At 41.4% G+C, this 17,457-nt stretch overlaps 1 protein-coding gene across 2 annotated transcripts in view; it reads right to left on the bottom strand.

Annotated features, from left to right (window-relative positions):
- LOC101745857 (CCR4-NOT transcription complex subunit 6) overlaps positions 1–17,457 on the bottom strand; it is a 229,576-nt gene that overhangs the window by 12,286 nt on the left and 199,833 nt on the right. Inside the window, exons 6-9 of one of the 2 annotated variants that reach the window (XM_012697837.4) lie at positions 7,375–7,532; positions 6,187–6,341; positions 5,530–5,693; positions 412–636 (exon numbers count right to left, since the gene is read on the bottom strand). In XM_012697837.4, coding sequence (XP_012553291.1) covers positions 412–636; positions 5,530–5,693; positions 6,187–6,341; positions 7,375–7,532 — 702 coding nt within the window. The remainder of the gene's footprint in view (positions 1–411; positions 637–5,529; positions 5,694–6,186; positions 6,342–7,374; positions 7,533–17,457) is intronic. The other variant, XM_004923524.5, reaches the window with a different exon arrangement.

Here is a 17,457-nt window from a genome sequence, read left to right as displayed (position 1 = left end):
AATGGCGATTCACTGAGAAGATCCGACGAGAAACTTAGTAGGCTTGTACTGACGTTTCCAAGATGCACTGTCGCTCGCTTTGCACAAGTTTTAGAATAGATGATTAACCCCAAAATGGATCGCGTCCCATTTGTGTAGGTAAATGCGAGTCCTACCAACATTCCACTTCAATTCCCATTGCCAGGACCAAACTCGATTTTGTAGTGGCAGAAACATTCTCAATGTCAGATCGATAACACATCATTTGGGTACATGTGTAAGCTTTTGTTTCCTTGGCGTCTCCACTTTTCCTAAACCAATTTCTTCAAGATTATGCTAGAATAGGTAACTCATTAGCTGAGAAACACTGGTGACCCAATATTACCCATCAACCGATGATCATTGAATAAATAAAGCCGTAATTGAACGTACCGCTGTCAGGCAAGGAATTGAAGTCCCCGCAGAGCAACAGCTGCACGTTGTCTCTCTGTCCGGCGAGACGTAATGTCCTTCCCGAATCGTCCAGGATCGTTCTGAGTTCGTTGCTTAACATCATCGTTTGGATGAGTTTCACGTCGCAAAACTCTGGGTCCCAGTGGATGTGAGCTGTGCAGACGAGTATCGGCTGGCCGATCATTGACGAGTCCGTTGGTAGACCTGTAATAACGAACGATATATTGTACAGTGTCGTCTTAGAATCGTATCCCCTCCTTTTTATCTTAGGCATCGTAAGTAACACATAGAGATTCACCGCAAAATGAGCTACAGCATTCTCTGAGTATTGTACCAGTTTACTGCGGTCTCTAACCAGCACGTACTGGCGATAAAGCATAATGTAAGTCCGCATTGGTAGGTACCATCACCCTGCCTAATTCTACCATGAAGTACTCATGCATTTCAAGGGCGGGGCAGCAGTTATGCAACACATTTGTGACCTCAAGTCTCAGCCTTGACACGAACGAGCTCGTTCACCTATCTACGCAATAATTAAATTAAAACAATATTATTCATGTCATTGCGCGGCGTGGGTATCGTAATATTTGTTGAATCGACTAGCATGTCTCAAACGGGCAGGCAAGCTCATTTCTCGGCTTTTGCTAAGCAAGTGCAGACCTGCTCATGACAAGTATAGGTATGGCCTTGGAAGCAGCGAGCATTTCCCCACTACTGCAATCAAAATGTCCAGTCCAGTCCAAATACATCGAGTCGTCGTTGTCTTACAAACATATACCGTCGAACAATAATTGTTAAATACGCACGTACGTACGTATCTCTTAAAATTCAAACGAAGTAAACAGACAGTGAAAGTATACATTACAATAGAAATCAATTGTCGTGTTTTCTGGGTTAATAGCCAGCTAACAATTAAGACTTAAGAGATAGAGACAAGAATTAAACGTTTTTACGGTAAACATTAATTTTGGGGCATTCGATACGGTTCTTCGAGTGAAAACTTCAGACCAAAATAAGAATTAAATAGTAGAAAACGCTTTATTCTTACAATAGATGACCTGAGTGATATTACAATCGGATTTCAGATATTAGCGTATATTCGAATTCTAACCGATCTCCCAATTTTATGCTTATGACCGGAGCTAAGTAGATATAACCAAATTGAATGGCGCCACCCACCTGATCCAAATATCAATTGTAGTTGAGTATTATAACGGCGGACCCACCCATCAAACGTCAACAAAGAATTGCGTCGCAGCAAAAACGGTATCCACCACACACACAAACACACCCACCGACACATATGTGCGGACTCGCGATACCAATGTCATAGTTTTTATTTATTTAATACGGTGTTATTCCTTCATTGCGGAAGACATTTTTGAGCTTTAGTTCTATACCTACTTGCTAAGAAGAATTACCTTCAAACTTCAAGGTTTGGAAATCAAACGTTGGCATCCCTAGATTCGAACAAACCGGGCTTACTCAGTAGACCACGGAAGCTACTACCACTAATTCACTAGCGTTCGTCTGGAATGGTCGTAATTTAACTTTCTCGAATTTCATTACTGATTGCCAAATCGAAATTCTACCATTCTCAAAGACCATGACTACGTAAACAGTGAAATATATAGTCAAAGGCTGCTATTGTTAAGATATCTTTACAGTTTATTTTTTTTTCGCAAAGGTACTTTTGTTTATTTGATAACCAACGAAATTTAATATTTCGAATCCATTAAAACAAAAGTTCCATCATAACAAATATATATGTACATAATACAGTTAGTTATTCAATTAAAATTAACAATAAAACATTTTCCACGGTTTCCAGCAAAGATGGGACTTTTGTTTTGGAACTTTCGTCAATAAAATAATAGTTTTAAGATTTTAGATACGCATTTGTATTTCGCAGATTGTTTTTAAGTGCGGGGGAGGTCAGAGAGAACAGAAAACATTTTCGGTCGCTGAGCCATTGTATTATTATTTTGAGTGGTTATCAAGCTCTGCTAACTTAGATCAGAAGCGGTCGATAACCATTTTGAACGAGCACATCACAAAATGTTATTATAGTTAAATTTGAATATCGTTGAATTAGAATTGACTAACACTAGCCCTAGCAAAAGCAGTGCTTCGCAGAATCCAACATCGGATCGGAATGCGAACCACTGAGGAGATAAAAAATAATAAAACCATTTATTGCCTTTCATACAGATTTAGATTAATACATTTAGATAAATAAAAGAAAAATAAAATGGTAAAAGAAAGTGGCTCAGCTAATGATGTTCAAAGTAGATGAATTGAACAGCGCTGACTTTCAATCTCCCCCCTGTCCCTGTGGTTTATTGCGGGGTTCAAGATTCGGCAATAAACTCAGTAGTAGGCTAGTAAGGAATCTTTTGGATCTCTTGATACGACGAATAGCAATAGTCTAGTAACAAAAACGGGATGCACAATGCGATTTATGACGTCACCCCTTTAAGCATGGATGGCAAGAATTTTTCACTGTTCAGAAAAAAGTTTTAATTTACTCTAGTGATCAGAATATTAACACAAAAATGAGTACATTCCTACACATGCTGCGGGAGTGCGAAAGGAATACCCGAAATGTTGCTACTTAAAACCCCTAAACCTCGAACTTTCACAATTCAGTTGAGTTTATGACCAATTGCATACTTAACTTAACAAATACGTTGTTCAGTGGATATAAAATATTCTACAAAATCAAACATAAAACATTCTTATTACATATATCCTTATTCGAAAACTTGTTCGATATTAATTTATGAAAACGAGCTCAGTCCCAAACGAGACCGCAACAAATGAATTAATGTCGTAATAAAAATATCTATTCTTAGTTTGTTTAGCATTTATTCGGGAATTGATGACACTATTATTGAAGATTCATGTTTAAGAAATATCTATAGTGTTTATATGAACCAGTCTTTAATAGGCGATGTGCTTATTTGTATGAGAAAATTTATTATAAGTTGAACATAAGACAATGAGGGAGTGTGGCCGGGAGCATGCTTGGTATAATTTTTAGGTATGCATCTAAAGTTAAAGACAATTTTGCATTTGCAAACTTAAGGATAATAGGGCTTTTGTGACTATGACATCAAACGACTTTTAATTGGCAAGATGTAAAAGGATTAATGAGTAAGCTCACACCTAGACTTCCTTTCCTGATATTTCACTCATTTTACAGTCGATTATACATCATCAGATTAACGGTTGTAGATCAGTGGGAACGAAGGGCTCCTACAAATCTCAGGTCTATGTGCACTTATCTAGTGTTGCCACTAGGAAAAGAGACAGATGCATATGTAATATGTGAAGTATTAGTAAACTTTTAATTTGCTAATTGAAGTTTGCACAAGTCAAAAAGAGGAAAAGGATACATTTTATCGTTAGCCTGATAGTGGCCAATTATGTCAAACGATAAAAAAAGAATGGAGAAATTCGTTCGAAACGCATTACTTCTTCACGGCAGAAATAGGCAGGGTGGTGGTACCCACCCGCGCGGACTCACAAGAGGTCCTACTACCAGTAATTACGCAAATTATAATTTTGCGGGTTTTGATTTTTATTACACGATGTTATTCCTTCACCGTGGAAGTCAATTTCAAAGTCTTCCTTATGATAATCTGATATGTTTTCAGGAAAATATTCATTCTCAATGCTGTATGCTATTGTGTATGCTATTTCTTATGTTGTGCATAATCAAACAAGAAGCTATTGTTTGAATGGCCGTCGATTGCATCCGAGCTGCTTGTTTCGTTTTAAACAGCCACATTCAACCGACTTCAGAAAAGGAGAAAGGTAGTTCGAGGCGTACATTTTTTTAAAATTCGCATTTAAGTTACCAAAAACGGTATTCTCGTACCGTGGACAATATAATAAAATCGTACGTCCGTTTGTTTGCTAATGACTACGAAACGTTTTCAATGTGCGCGTAATTCTTCGCAAGGTATTACAAAACATTGAGTTCTTTGATGTTGCCTTCTCGTTCGTAAGGAATATTTGTATTCTGTACCTTAGTTTCGGATTATAAAGTACCTTCAAATTAAACAAAATTTACGAATCCCGATAAAGTCGTTTTAAATTTGTTGTCATTACTATTTTTTTTTATTGCTTAGATGAGTGGACGATCTCACAGCCCACCTGGTATTAAGTGGTTACTGGAGCCCATAGACATCCACAACGTTAATGCACCCTCCCACCTTGAGATCTGTATTTATTTGAATAGTTCGTTTAGAAAAACAAATGGAATTGCTGTTTTCACTGAAACTTTAGAAATATTTACTGAGAAGGAAGCCTCCCTGTTTTTAGAGGAAATTAATAAGGGTTAACTTAAATCTGTACGTCATATGAAAAATAAAGATTTTTTGCCAAAAAATACAATATTTAACTGTAAGCTTTATCTCTCACTGTCTCGCACTTCACATTAATGGCAGTGAAGTCAGAAACAGATATATGTAGGTACCGAGAAAGTCAAGTATATAAATAAATGTCTCTAATGAAATACGTATTTAACACACGAATGATTTCCACGATGAAGGGTTAATAACATCGTTTTATAAAAACCCGCAAAAAATATATTATACGCAACTACTGTCCGCACTGGTAGGCATCAACGTCATTCCTAATTCGGCCGCTAAGCGTCGTGCGTTTCGATCACAAGGGCGGGAAGATTCGTTATACCACAGAATTGAGACCTCGACTTTATAGTGATCACAAGATGGGTGGCGGAATTCCCGTCCCGATATCTTTTTAACACCAGGTGACTGTTTTTAAGTCTTTCATTCATCAACGTTATAAAAAAATTAATTTAAAAAAGGTCGCTTATTCCCTTATATTTTAAAATTGAAAAACCATTTATTTTTATGGTCAACAATAAAAACGAGTCAACGACCGTATTCGTAACAATTCGCTTTTTTTTTTAGTACTTCGCGATTACCATCAAATTTATAGTTTGTATGTTGTATATACATACTTTATTTTCATACATTTACATTACATACATTTTGTACATTTTTGTACAAAAACATACGTCATTTATAATAGTGAAATATAAATTTAAAAAAATTAATACATTACTAGCAACATTACCATTCTCCCAGGCGGCTTCTTTAGTCTTCAATAAGGCTGCAAGACCTATGTTGTCCTTCGGCATTACTCGATTTAACATGTTGTCTGATCCCTCGCTGTTGGCCATCGCCAGCTGATTGAACTCTATGAGGTGCTCCTTAACTAATGCGAACCTTAAAACGGAAGTCCCGTCTTTTAGTTGCATATTTATACATTTTATAGGATAAATGATTTTATAGAACACATGAATGCAACCTCTCCGGGCCTTATTTTTATTTCGGGCCGAACCTCATACAAAGAGTCCGCGCCTAGAGGGTGCGTGGGGTATGTGGAACTTGACGGTCTACAGATGCTAGGAGCAGACCGCAAACCCAAGGATGTTTTAGGGCCAACCCACAAAAAGACTTTCCCTTGCACTTTCTCATCCGACGTCCAATCTCTGTCCTGGGTCAGAGTCCGGGTAGCATATGAGGAAGGATTACAGCGGTCAAGCCTATATGTTCCTTTAGGAGCAAATATGGTGACGTAACACATGTTATATAACTATATACATAAAGTACAACAATCGCCAACCCAACTTACTTGGTTAAGGACAAGTACTACACTTATTTGAAAATCTATTCACACGCTAAACTGTATTTTAATTAGTACTAAACTCATACTTACTTTGCAGATCTGAAAAATATTGCACAGCCGTCGACGTATTTCCTCTCCGATTCTGACATCGTCTTTGCACGAGATTTCGGCGAGAAAATTCCGTCATAACCGTCCTGTTTTAATTCTGGCAGGAAAAAATTATAGAACTGATCCGTTTCGACTTCCTGCAACAAAATATTATATCGATAGGTACGATGAAAACAACGGTACCTCGAACAGAATAATTGTTGGTGAAGATTTTAAATTCCCTCTGAAAATTGGTAAAGTAACAAAATTTAAACGACTTATACCCTAAGCATTTATTTGAAGTCGTCGTGGTCTAAACAATAAGCGATTTTGGTCTACGATGTACTCATATCGAGATGCGATCCTATCGGTGTTCACACCTCGCAACCAGACACCAATTTATCTAATAAAATACAAACGTACTCAACTCATGTTCATATAGGACTTCCACGATATAGAAATAGCATCAATAAAAATTAAACCCGTAAAACTATTAGTTTGCGTAGTGACTACAATTGAGTCATAGAACTCAAGCCTCAAGTTTTAAAATGGATGGCGTTAACGTTGTGATATCTATTGACTCAGGTAACCACTTAATACAAAGTGGACAGTGAGCTCGACCACCCGCTGGTCTATGCAATCAAAAAAATTAGGTTAATGGCCATTCGATTCTTCAGCTACGGGGTAACTACCACTTATTATCTAAAGCTTTTTATCAATTACAATTAGATGGAATCAGATAATTATGATTTAGATAAGTAACAGTCTGATAGTGTGTAAAAGTGTTACACAGAAGAATTAGAAACCCCGAAGCATGGATGACATGCAGAATAGTGAAGCGTTCTACTTTTTTCTGGCTATGGTTTCGGTCTTCCATGCATCATCCTATCGATGAGATTTTTAAAAGTCTGGGATGTTTACCGGAGAATGGTTAGGAACGTTCTTTGAGTATTAATTAATCTAGTCGATAAGCATTACTGGTAGGGCGGTTTATAAACCCGCACGTGTAAACACCATCGACGAAAATCCATTGGACAACACGATTGAGGCTTCGGCCTGATACCTGGCAACGTTCACGTTACATCTATAGGGCTTCGGTAACCACTTTCCTAGGTCGTCCATATCCCAATAAGGGTAATAGCCACAAAAAATAAATAAAAAAAGAGTATTCGATTAACAAAGTTAACCAACCTGTAAACTAATAAGGTCTGCTGAGTAATGCCTAATTTCGTCTAAAATACCCTTCTTCCTGTAGTCCCACTCGAGCGCCCAACTCGGACAGTAGCCGTACATCTGTCTTGTCGCGTACTTGTCGCACAACACGTTATAGCACATCACCGTGAAGATGCCTGCAACAGATAAAGTATTCATTATGTATCGGGCCGTGTCTCTTAACACTGACGCAGCTCTCGTTAACCACATTCCTTGACATGCGAATAACAGTAGCCAATTAGTAGGTGTTAACGCCTCGTCACTTGCGCATTCCGTTGTCTGATGAATTCAGAGTGTTTTCTGATAGAAACCATGGCGTTCTTGTGGGTAAGTACAAAATCAATGATATGTTTAGTACATTAGGTGTTTATATGGGTACATTAGGTGCCTCGAGGTAATCGTGTGCAATCGTTTAGCGTGAAAATAGATGGGCGGGAAAAAGATAAGCGTTTGCTTTCACCGATTCACCGATCATAACAGGTTGCCATTGAGACCATAAACAGCTTGCAGACCTAACGGCAGGCTCTGTTGAAACAATCTAATAATAAGGAAATCGAAGATCATCATAGGGCGTGCGGATTCCGGACCACGAACCGCGACTCATTTGAACGTATCCACTTTATTACGTAAACGAACTTAGCACGACTGTACTTTCTCACGATCCACACCATTATCACAGATTTATGCCGACAAGAAGCGCTTGCGCCGTCTCATTACGCGGATCAAAAGGAACCATCATGGCCGCTTGTCTAAATGTCGACGTCGCCGCCTTGAAGACCTTGACGAAGCAATTATCTAGATTTAATCGAACCAGGTCTCACTCATTAAACAAACAAAGAAATGGCGGTCGCATTGTGAAGTAAAGCTAGCGTTGACTGGTGAGTGACGGCTGGAAGGACAGAACAATGCGGACAGACCAGTTTTAGTGGTGAGGTAAGGACAAATTGATAAAGATCGGCCGTGCGCTCGCGCTTATGTTAATCGAGACGAAGTCACCCGATGGCCAGTTGACGATCAATACGACCGCAGCACGTGCTTCAAATACGTCCATTGTATGTATGCCCGATGCGACACGTTGGGACGCGCCGCACATGCCAAACGTCGCGAAACAATAAACAGCGCATGGGTAATCATTGCCTGTTTAAGGGACTGCGTGTAAATGAAAGCACGAAACACCATGTCTGATTGGAATTACTCTTCTGTGTTATGCGAATGGATTGCAATATTTCAACAGTGAATCTGAATACGCATTTTTTTTGGGTGGCTCTAAAAAACATTTCTATTTTGTATTTAGACGTATTTTAATAAAAATATATTCATTAGACAAGCATTCGCTGTGATACATTTAAAATATCCCGTTCGTTTGTTTCCTTGTACGATAGGAATAAGTTCCACATTCGCGCGATTTATTTCTAGCACTAGAATAAATGAAAATAGATCGGATACGACCTTTTTTGCATTGTAAAAGGAGTTCATTAAAATCGATTTACGAATGCGTACATTCCCATTTAGAATGGCGTTGTAAAGAACTCATTAGATCACGTTCGTTGGCGGGTGAGAGCTCTCGGCGATCTACAATATGACGTAAGAAGTCTCAATAGGTGCTAACAAGAAGTTGTTAGCGATGTAACATCAGGATTTGTTGGCAAACGTTTTGCTCTATGGATTTCGCCTTCGTCTAATGGCATTGAATCATGTTGTTTGCACGAAATACTAATCGAGATGTTCGTACCGATGACAAAACATTTCGCGGGACCGGTTCGTGTTTTTTTTGCGACCGCTCATCTTGTTCTGTAAAAGTAATTTAATTGCGGAGTTAATCGTGACCGAATATCGTTACATTTTTTATACGAGTTCAATAACTCGACTCGATTAAAATTTACATAGGAAAGTTCGTAATGGCGGGCCAAACTTTTGTACTGTACAAAACAAGATCGTCGCGTGGCCGAAGTTGCATGGGATTGACCATCTGTTTCGACTGAAATCCGAGTTTTATTTCAAGAATGGACTTGTTACGTAGTTTCAGTGTAACTTTCACTAACTTTATCGAGAATATTTAATACGGTTCGTTCTGAATAAACTATGAAGGAATTTACAGTTTATGTACCGTAGATTGGGGGGAATCGAGACCCTTTCCAAATCCAACACAAATTTTCAATTGTTTTTCTTAGGGTAATACTAATAAAATTGAGATTAAAATGGTTCGGGAGGGTTAAATTTTTATATACGATGCGTTATCATACATAGTTCATTACAAGATATACACAAAAATTGAAAAAACTAGCTTGACCCGATTGACCTTGGCTTTGGGGTGAATCAGGTTACGTATGGGGACAATAGAGTTTTTCGATAGGGCTGGCACTATTTAGTTGTTAGGTAGGTACCTAATTTTTACTAATTAACTTTTTAATATCTTTAATGAGTTACAAAACTTTGATGACTAAATTAAACTACATATTTAATATTCTTAAGCACTAAATAAAAGTAATTTTCAGTTCAACAAAGTGAAATCTAACAACTCAACAAAAGTATTGTGACATCCCAGATTTGTCTCTATTCTAACTCTAGTCTCTATTTCCCCCAATCTACTGTACTCACTTATCATTGCAGCAATAGCTATACTAAGTAATCGTTATGCTGTTCGCTTATAAAAAAATAATTAACTCCAAATGGAACATGATTTTACCTTCACACGTGACAAACTTACGTATAGTTTCATGGTAACAACCATTCACATTAGAAATATATCAGAAACTCGTGTACAAAGTGAGAATACGAATTCCATTAGTTGGTGACCCACTAATGGACACTTATGCTTCAATTACTCGAATACTGTTTTATAAAGTTTCCATCGCTACTTCAATTTAATACTTTAACAGCCGTCTGGTGTAGTGGTAAGTGACAGGTCACTACACAAGGGGGCCGCAGGTTCGAATCCCGCCAAGGGAAGATATTTGTATGATAAATATAAAATGTCTTTTCCAGGGTTATGGATGTATATTAATTATATGTATGTGTATAATAAAAATCTTATATTTATTTCCGTTATCTGGTACCTGTAACACAAGTTCTTTACGAACTTAGCACGGGACCAGTTAACGTGGCGTGATTGTTAGTAAATATTTATTTATTATTATTTATTTAATTTTTTAGTATTTTAATTGATTGATGGATTGGGATGGATTGCGTGAGTTTTACGCATCCTACCCATGGGGGCGGTTCTGCTTTTCCTCTGCTGATCCTGACGTCTGTGCGGACCGTCTTAAAGACGTGGTGCTCCAGGGGATGGAATTGTTTATTCCCTCCTCTGAAGTGCCCGTTGGGGGTCGCAGCAGACCCTGGTATAACAATGCCAGCAGGGATGCTGCACACCTCAAGCGGTCCGCATACGTTGCATGGGATGATGCTAGGAGACGTCGGGATCCTAACATCTCAGAGGAAAGGCGGAAATATAACGCCGCTTCCAGGTCCTACAAGAAGGTTATTGCCAGGGCGAAATCGGAGCACGTTGCTAGAATTGGCGAGCGACTGAAGAGCTATCCCTCTGGGAGCCGTGCTTTTTGGTCGCTCGCCAAAGCTGCAGAAGGTAACTTTTGCAGGTCTAGTCTCCCACCACTACGCAAGTCCGATGACAGTCTGGCCCATAGTGCGAAAGAGAAGGCTGACCTTCTGGTCAAACTCTTCGCCTCGAACTCGACTGTGGACGACGGGGGTGCCACACCACCGAACATCCTCCGGTGTGATAGTTCCCTGCCGGAGATCTGCTTTACACAGTGTGCAGTCAGGCGGGAACTCCGACTCCTGGACGTCCATAAGTCGAGCGGGCCAGACGGCATCCCTGCAGTGGTTCTGAAAACGTGCGCCCCTGAGCTGACGCCTGCGCTAACGCGTTTGTATCGCCTCTCTTATTGCGCTAACAGGGTTCCGTCTTCATGGAAGACTGCCCACGTCCACCCTATCCCCAAGAAGGGTGACCGGTCGGACCCATCGAGCTACAGGCCTATCGCGATAACTTCCTTGCTTTCCAAGGTGATGGAGCGAATAATTAATATACAACTCCTGAAGTATCTGGAGGATCGCCAGCTGATCAGTGACCGACAGTACGGTTTCCGTCACGGTCGCTCAGCTGGCGATCTTCTTGTATACCTTACTCACAGGTGGGCTGAAGCCTTGGAGAGCAAGGGCGAGGCTCTTGCTGTGAGCCTTGATATTGCGAAGGCCTTCGACAGGGTCTGGCATAGGGCACTTCTGTCGAAGCTACCATCTTACGGAATCCCCGAGGGTCTCTGCAAGTGGATCGCTAGCTTTTTGGATGGGCGGAGCATCACGGTCGTTGTAGACGGTGACTGTTCTGATACCATGACCATTAACGCTGGCGTTCCACAAGGTTCGGTGCTCTCCCCCACGCTTTTCATCCTGTATATCAATGACATGCTGTCTATTGATGGCATGCATTGCTATGCGGATGACAGCACGGGGGATGCGCGATATATCGGCCATCAGAGTCTCTCTCGGAGCGTGGTGCAAGAGAGACGATCAAAGCTTGTGTCTGAAGTGGAGAACTCTCTGGGGCGAGTCTCCAAATGGGGTGAATTGAACTTGGTTCAATTCAACCCGTTAAAGACACAAGTTTGCGCGTTCACTGCGAAGAAGGACCCCTTTGTCATGGCGCCGCAATTCCAAGGAGTATCCCTGCAACCTTCCGAGAGTATTGGGATACTTGGGGTCGACATTTCGAGCGATGTCCAGTTTCGGAGTCATTTGGAAGGCAAAGCCAAGTTGGCGTCCAAAATGCTGGGAGTCCTCAACAGAGCGAAGCGGTACTTCACGCCTGGACAAAGGCTTTTGCTTTATAAAGCACAAGTCCGGCCTCGAATGGAGTACTGCTCCCATCTCTGGGCCGGGGCTCCCAAATACCAGCTTCTTCCATTTGACTCCATACAGAGGAGGGCCGTTCGGATTGTCGATAATCCCGGTCTCACGGATCGTTTGGAACCTCTGGGTCTGCGGAGGGACTTCGGTTCCCTCTGTATTTTGTACCGTATGTTCCATGGGGAGTGCTCTGAGGAATTGTTCGAGATGATACCGGCATCTCGTTTTTACCATCGCACCGCCCGCCACCGGAGTAGAGTTCATCCATACTACCTGGAGCCACTGCGGTCATCCACAGTGCGTTTCCAGAGGTCTTTTTTGCCACGTACCATCCGGCTATGGAATGAGCTCCCCTCCACGGTGTTTCCCGAGCGCTATGACATGTCCTTCTTCAAACGAGGCTTGTGGAGAGTATTAAGCGGTAGGCAGCGGCTTGGCTCTGCCCCTGGCATTGCTGAAGTCCATGGGCGACGGTAACCACTCACCATCAGGTGGGCCGTATGCTCGTCTGCCTACAAGGGCAATAAAAAAAAAAAAAAAAAAAAAAAATTTGGAATGGCGTCTCAAAATGACTACACGGGGTGCAGGAGAAATATAAAAAAAAATTGCTGATTAATTAATTTAAACTCCGCCATTGCCGGTCCCAAGCCCGGATGCAAAAGGAGGAGGGTTAGTCCAGAGAGTATTGACCGTAAAACCAATATGAGCTAACACGCGCAGTAAGGCTACCAGGAGCCGTGAACCATTCGTTCAGAAAGTCTGGCTCTATGGGCACGGACACAATGATGGCAGCCCCATCACCGTGATCGGGACTCTGTGGGCTAAACACCTGCAAGTTCTTAAATTTAAATAGTTTATGAAACCCAAAGCAAGTAATAACCGGAATCCTTTAACAACGACTTTTGGCGCGAAATTACGGACACGAATTGGGTGTTGGAATGTAAGGACCATGACTCGACTTGAACGGCTACCCCAAGTGGCTAAAGTCATGCAAGAATACAACATTCACATTCTTGGATTGAGTGAGACGAGATGGAACGGTTTTGGAGAAACGCAATGTGATTTTGGATACTCGTTATTGTACAGTGGTAAGGAAGAGGATGCGACCCGAGAGTATGGCGTGGGTTTGCTGCTAAGTCGCAGCGCTAAAAGTAGCTTACTCTCTTGGAAGCCAGTCTCGGAACGAATAATATGCGCCAGATTCTCGACACGAGTACGGAAGGTGACAGTGATACAATGCTACGCTCCCACTAACTCTGCTTCGACCGATGTAAAGTCACAATTCTACGAACAGCTGGGGCATACACTCAAAGGCATCAAGAAACAAGATATCGTGATTCTCATGGGCGACATAAATGCGAAGATGGGAAATGACAATGTAGACCGCGAATATTACATGGGACAATATGGGGCAACCGGAACTATTAACGAAAACGGAGAACTTTTCGGTGATCTATGTTCCACACATGGTCTAGTTATTGGAGGTACCCTATTTAAGCATAAGGAATGTCATAAAGTTACTTGGATATCACCGGACGGAAAGACAAAGAACCAAATCGATCACGTAGCTATCAGTAAGACATGGCGCTCTTCTCTTCTTGATGTGCGAAATAAGCGTGGCGCAGACATTGACAGTGATCACCATCTGGTGGTAGCAGAAGTTCGTCTTAAAATAGCAGTTCCCCACAGAAAGCCAGATAAAGCAGCTAGAAAATTTAATATCCGAAAACTGGAAGATAGCAATTGCCGAGAGAAGTTCAGCTTATCTCTCAAAAATAGTTTCGAGCTGCTTAAGGAAATAGAGGATGAGCAGATGGACGAGACGTGGGACCGCATACGTGGTGCTTATAATAAAGCTGCTAAGGAAGTATTGGGGTATACCAATACAAAGCAAGAACCTTGGATGTCAGCAGAGCTTTGGGCAGCCATCGAGAAGAGACAACTTTTGAACACTCAGATTTTAGGCTCCCCTTCAGATGCTATGTTGCGTCGGGAATACTCATCCATGCGATTAGTAATTAGAAAGCTGGCTAGGAGAGATCAGCGAAATGCAATCGATGAGCTAGCAGACCGAGCAAAATTGGCAGCCAAGAGGCAAGATATGAAAGAGCTTTACGATGTCACCAAGCGGATAATAAACAAAAAACATCATCCACGGAAAAAACCACTGAAAGACTGCTCGGGTCAGCTACTATGTACCACGGAAGAGCAGCTCGTGCGCTGGACGGAACACTTTACTAAGTTGCTGTCCAAATGTCAGTCCCAACCGACAGACGGAATATCAGTACCCGACTTGCCTTTGGATATACCTATTGCACCGCCCACCTTTAATGTAAAGTTAATAGTAAAGGCAATTAAACAGCTGAAACCAGGTAAGGCCCCCGGTATTGACAATATCAATGCCGAAATGCTGAAGGCTGATGCACCGAGATCTGCAAGCTTGCTATATCCGCTCATCGTAAGGATTTGGGAGACTGAGCAAATACCGTCTCAATGGAAGCAGGGACTACTCGTGAAAGTTCCGAAGAAGGGCGATTTGTCTTCTTGTGACAACTGGAGAGGCATTACACTTCTTCCTTGCGCAGCAAAGGTCTTGGCTAGATTACTTCTAAACCGGATGTCCAAAAAGATCACTGGAACTCTTCGGGAGGAGCAAGCAGGTTTCTTACCGGGCCGATCATGCACAGACCATACAAACACTCTTCGCATCCTCATAGAACAAAGTGTCGAATGGCAGACTGAAATTATTCTTACGTTTGTAGACTTTGAGAAAGCGTTTGACACTGTACAGTGGAGTAAAATGTGGACCTGCTTAAAACAAAGAGGTATACCAAATAAAATCATTGGTATAATCCAGGCCTTATACAGAGGTAGTACATGTAGAGTCGTGCATGACCAAGTCCTGGGAGCCCCTATTGAGATGACAGCGGGTGTTAAGCAGGGCTGCCTCCTGTCTCCGCTACTATTCATTATGTTACTGGATGACATAATGCGGGAAGTGGTGACGACACCTCGGGGCATTGAATGGAGCGAAAATATCTTGGAAGACCTTGACTATGCAGATGACATAGTGTTGATGACGCCAACTTTGGATCAAATGCAAGCAAAACTTGAAGACCTCCGTATATCTGCGGAGAAAAGAGGCTTGCGTATCAACACCAACAAAACTGTCGACATGCGAGTAATGTCAAAAAACACTACTCCCCTAAAGCTCCAAGACTGTGTGTTGAAGTCAGCACAGAAGTTTACATATCTGGGGAGCTCCATATCAAATCAGGGTGGTTCGGACGAAGATATAGAGATACGAATTAGGAAAGCCAGGGGTGCTTTCGCGCAGTTGAAACCAGTCTGGGAGTCAAGTGTCATGACTCGTCGGATCAAGCTGACCCTGTTCGACTCCATTGTCAAGAGTGTTCTCCTGTTCGGATGTGAGACCTGGAGAGTGACCAAGACACTCACGAACCGACTGCAGGTATTTGTAAATAAGTGCTTGAGGTCGATACTCCGCATATTCTGGCCAGTCACTATCTCTAATAAAGACCTTTGGACTAAATGCGACCAAAATCCCATCGCGCAAGACATTGCTCATCGGAAATGGCGTTGGATAGGACACACTCTACGGCGCAGCGGAGTCAACGCAGCATCAATCGCGTTTGAGTGGCAACCGCTTGGCAGGAGAAGACCTGGTCGCCCTGTACACACTTGGCGACGCACCGTAGAGAGTGAGATGAGGACTGCCAACGTGACCTGGAGTGATGTCAAGGAGCAAACGCAAGACAGAGTAAAGTGGAGACAACTTGTGAGGGCCCTATGTACCAGCGGGGTACCCTAGGACTACAACAACAACAACAATTAATTTAAAAGATACAGATACAGAATATATCGAATTGCAAATTTTCAGGTTGTTAACATCATTATTCAAGGTATTCAAGGCAACAAATCACCGAGAGGTCTACGGAGATGACCGCACGGGCGTATATCAAATCAGGTGTGAGAGTCACGGGAGGTTAGCTTTTCAAATTCATAAATAATAGCTTACAGCAGTATTCCTAGATACATTAAGCAGGAAGTAAGCATTTACATCATGTACATTAAGACTTATTTATTCGCTAGTTTTTAGAACCAATCTAGGCAAGCACTCCTCGTCTAACTAACCTTTATAATAATCTAGTCAGTAAAGCTGAAAACCTTGACATATTTGGCGATTCCCTTCCAATATTCAGGAACAAAATTATAAAAAGTTGTTGTTGAAGTACTCGGGTATTACTGTCCTTGTTGTCTTTCTTTTATTTTATTTTTATTTATTATTAGTATTGATAAATCTCTGTTGAAATATTAATGTAATACATGCTGTGATTGCCTCTAATTAGAGTTGCAGTTATCAATTGCTCTATACATGTCAAAGTTGTTTTATGTCTTACTGTAAACCCTGTTGGTAATCCTTAAATAAATTAATAAATAAAAGAATACCGAAGCATGAAATAGCGTGAAAATTCCCCCCTCACGTCGACAACTCAGATTCAAATTTCAATTACTTTAAAAGGAGTTATCCCGTCGAATCAAATCGCTCGTTACGTACCCTACGTTCAACGAAAAGTTCACGAACCGCAATCTTCACCAAGCACTTGATTACAAAGCATTGGTACATCACAATGTTTTAGTGCACTTGATTCCAAGGGACATTCGAGTCTGTTGCAAGTCTCAAATAAACCGATCCGACTATAGTGCGCCTCATCTGAATATAATGGAGCAGGGAACATTACCGTTTGTTATTGGCGATGCCATTACGTGGGCGTGTTGTGACATGACAGTGAACATGATTTTATTTGTTCAATAAGTTTCCGAAGTGGTGGAGTTGATGCGTATGGATCTAACGTTTGTTTAGTCGCTACAGTATGTTTGGTGTGACGCAGGCATAGCCAAGCCGCATGCCCTTGGCATTGATGTAGTCTATTAATTACAGTGACTTTTTACCATTAGGAAGATCGCTCCTGCTCGTCTGCTTACAGAGGCAATAATGATAAACATTTATTCCAAACATAAACTTAAAAAAAAAGAAAAAAATTACGAGGCTTGGAGAGGGTTACCGGCTCAGCAATGCCTAACAGTACCGAGAAAATCGGTACTGGAGCGCTGATCTTCCGCCGACACCTGCGGAGGGACGTGCACACCAGCATCAGACCGACCAAT

Source organism: Bombyx mori, chromosome 6 (assembly GCF_030269925.1).
Source record: "Bombyx mori chromosome 6, ASM3026992v2".
Classification (NCBI taxonomy): Eukaryota; Metazoa; Arthropoda; class Insecta; order Lepidoptera; family Bombycidae; genus Bombyx; species Bombyx mori.
The sequence above is the reverse complement of the archived record's forward strand: the minus strand, read 5'-3'. Positions and strand labels throughout refer to the sequence as shown.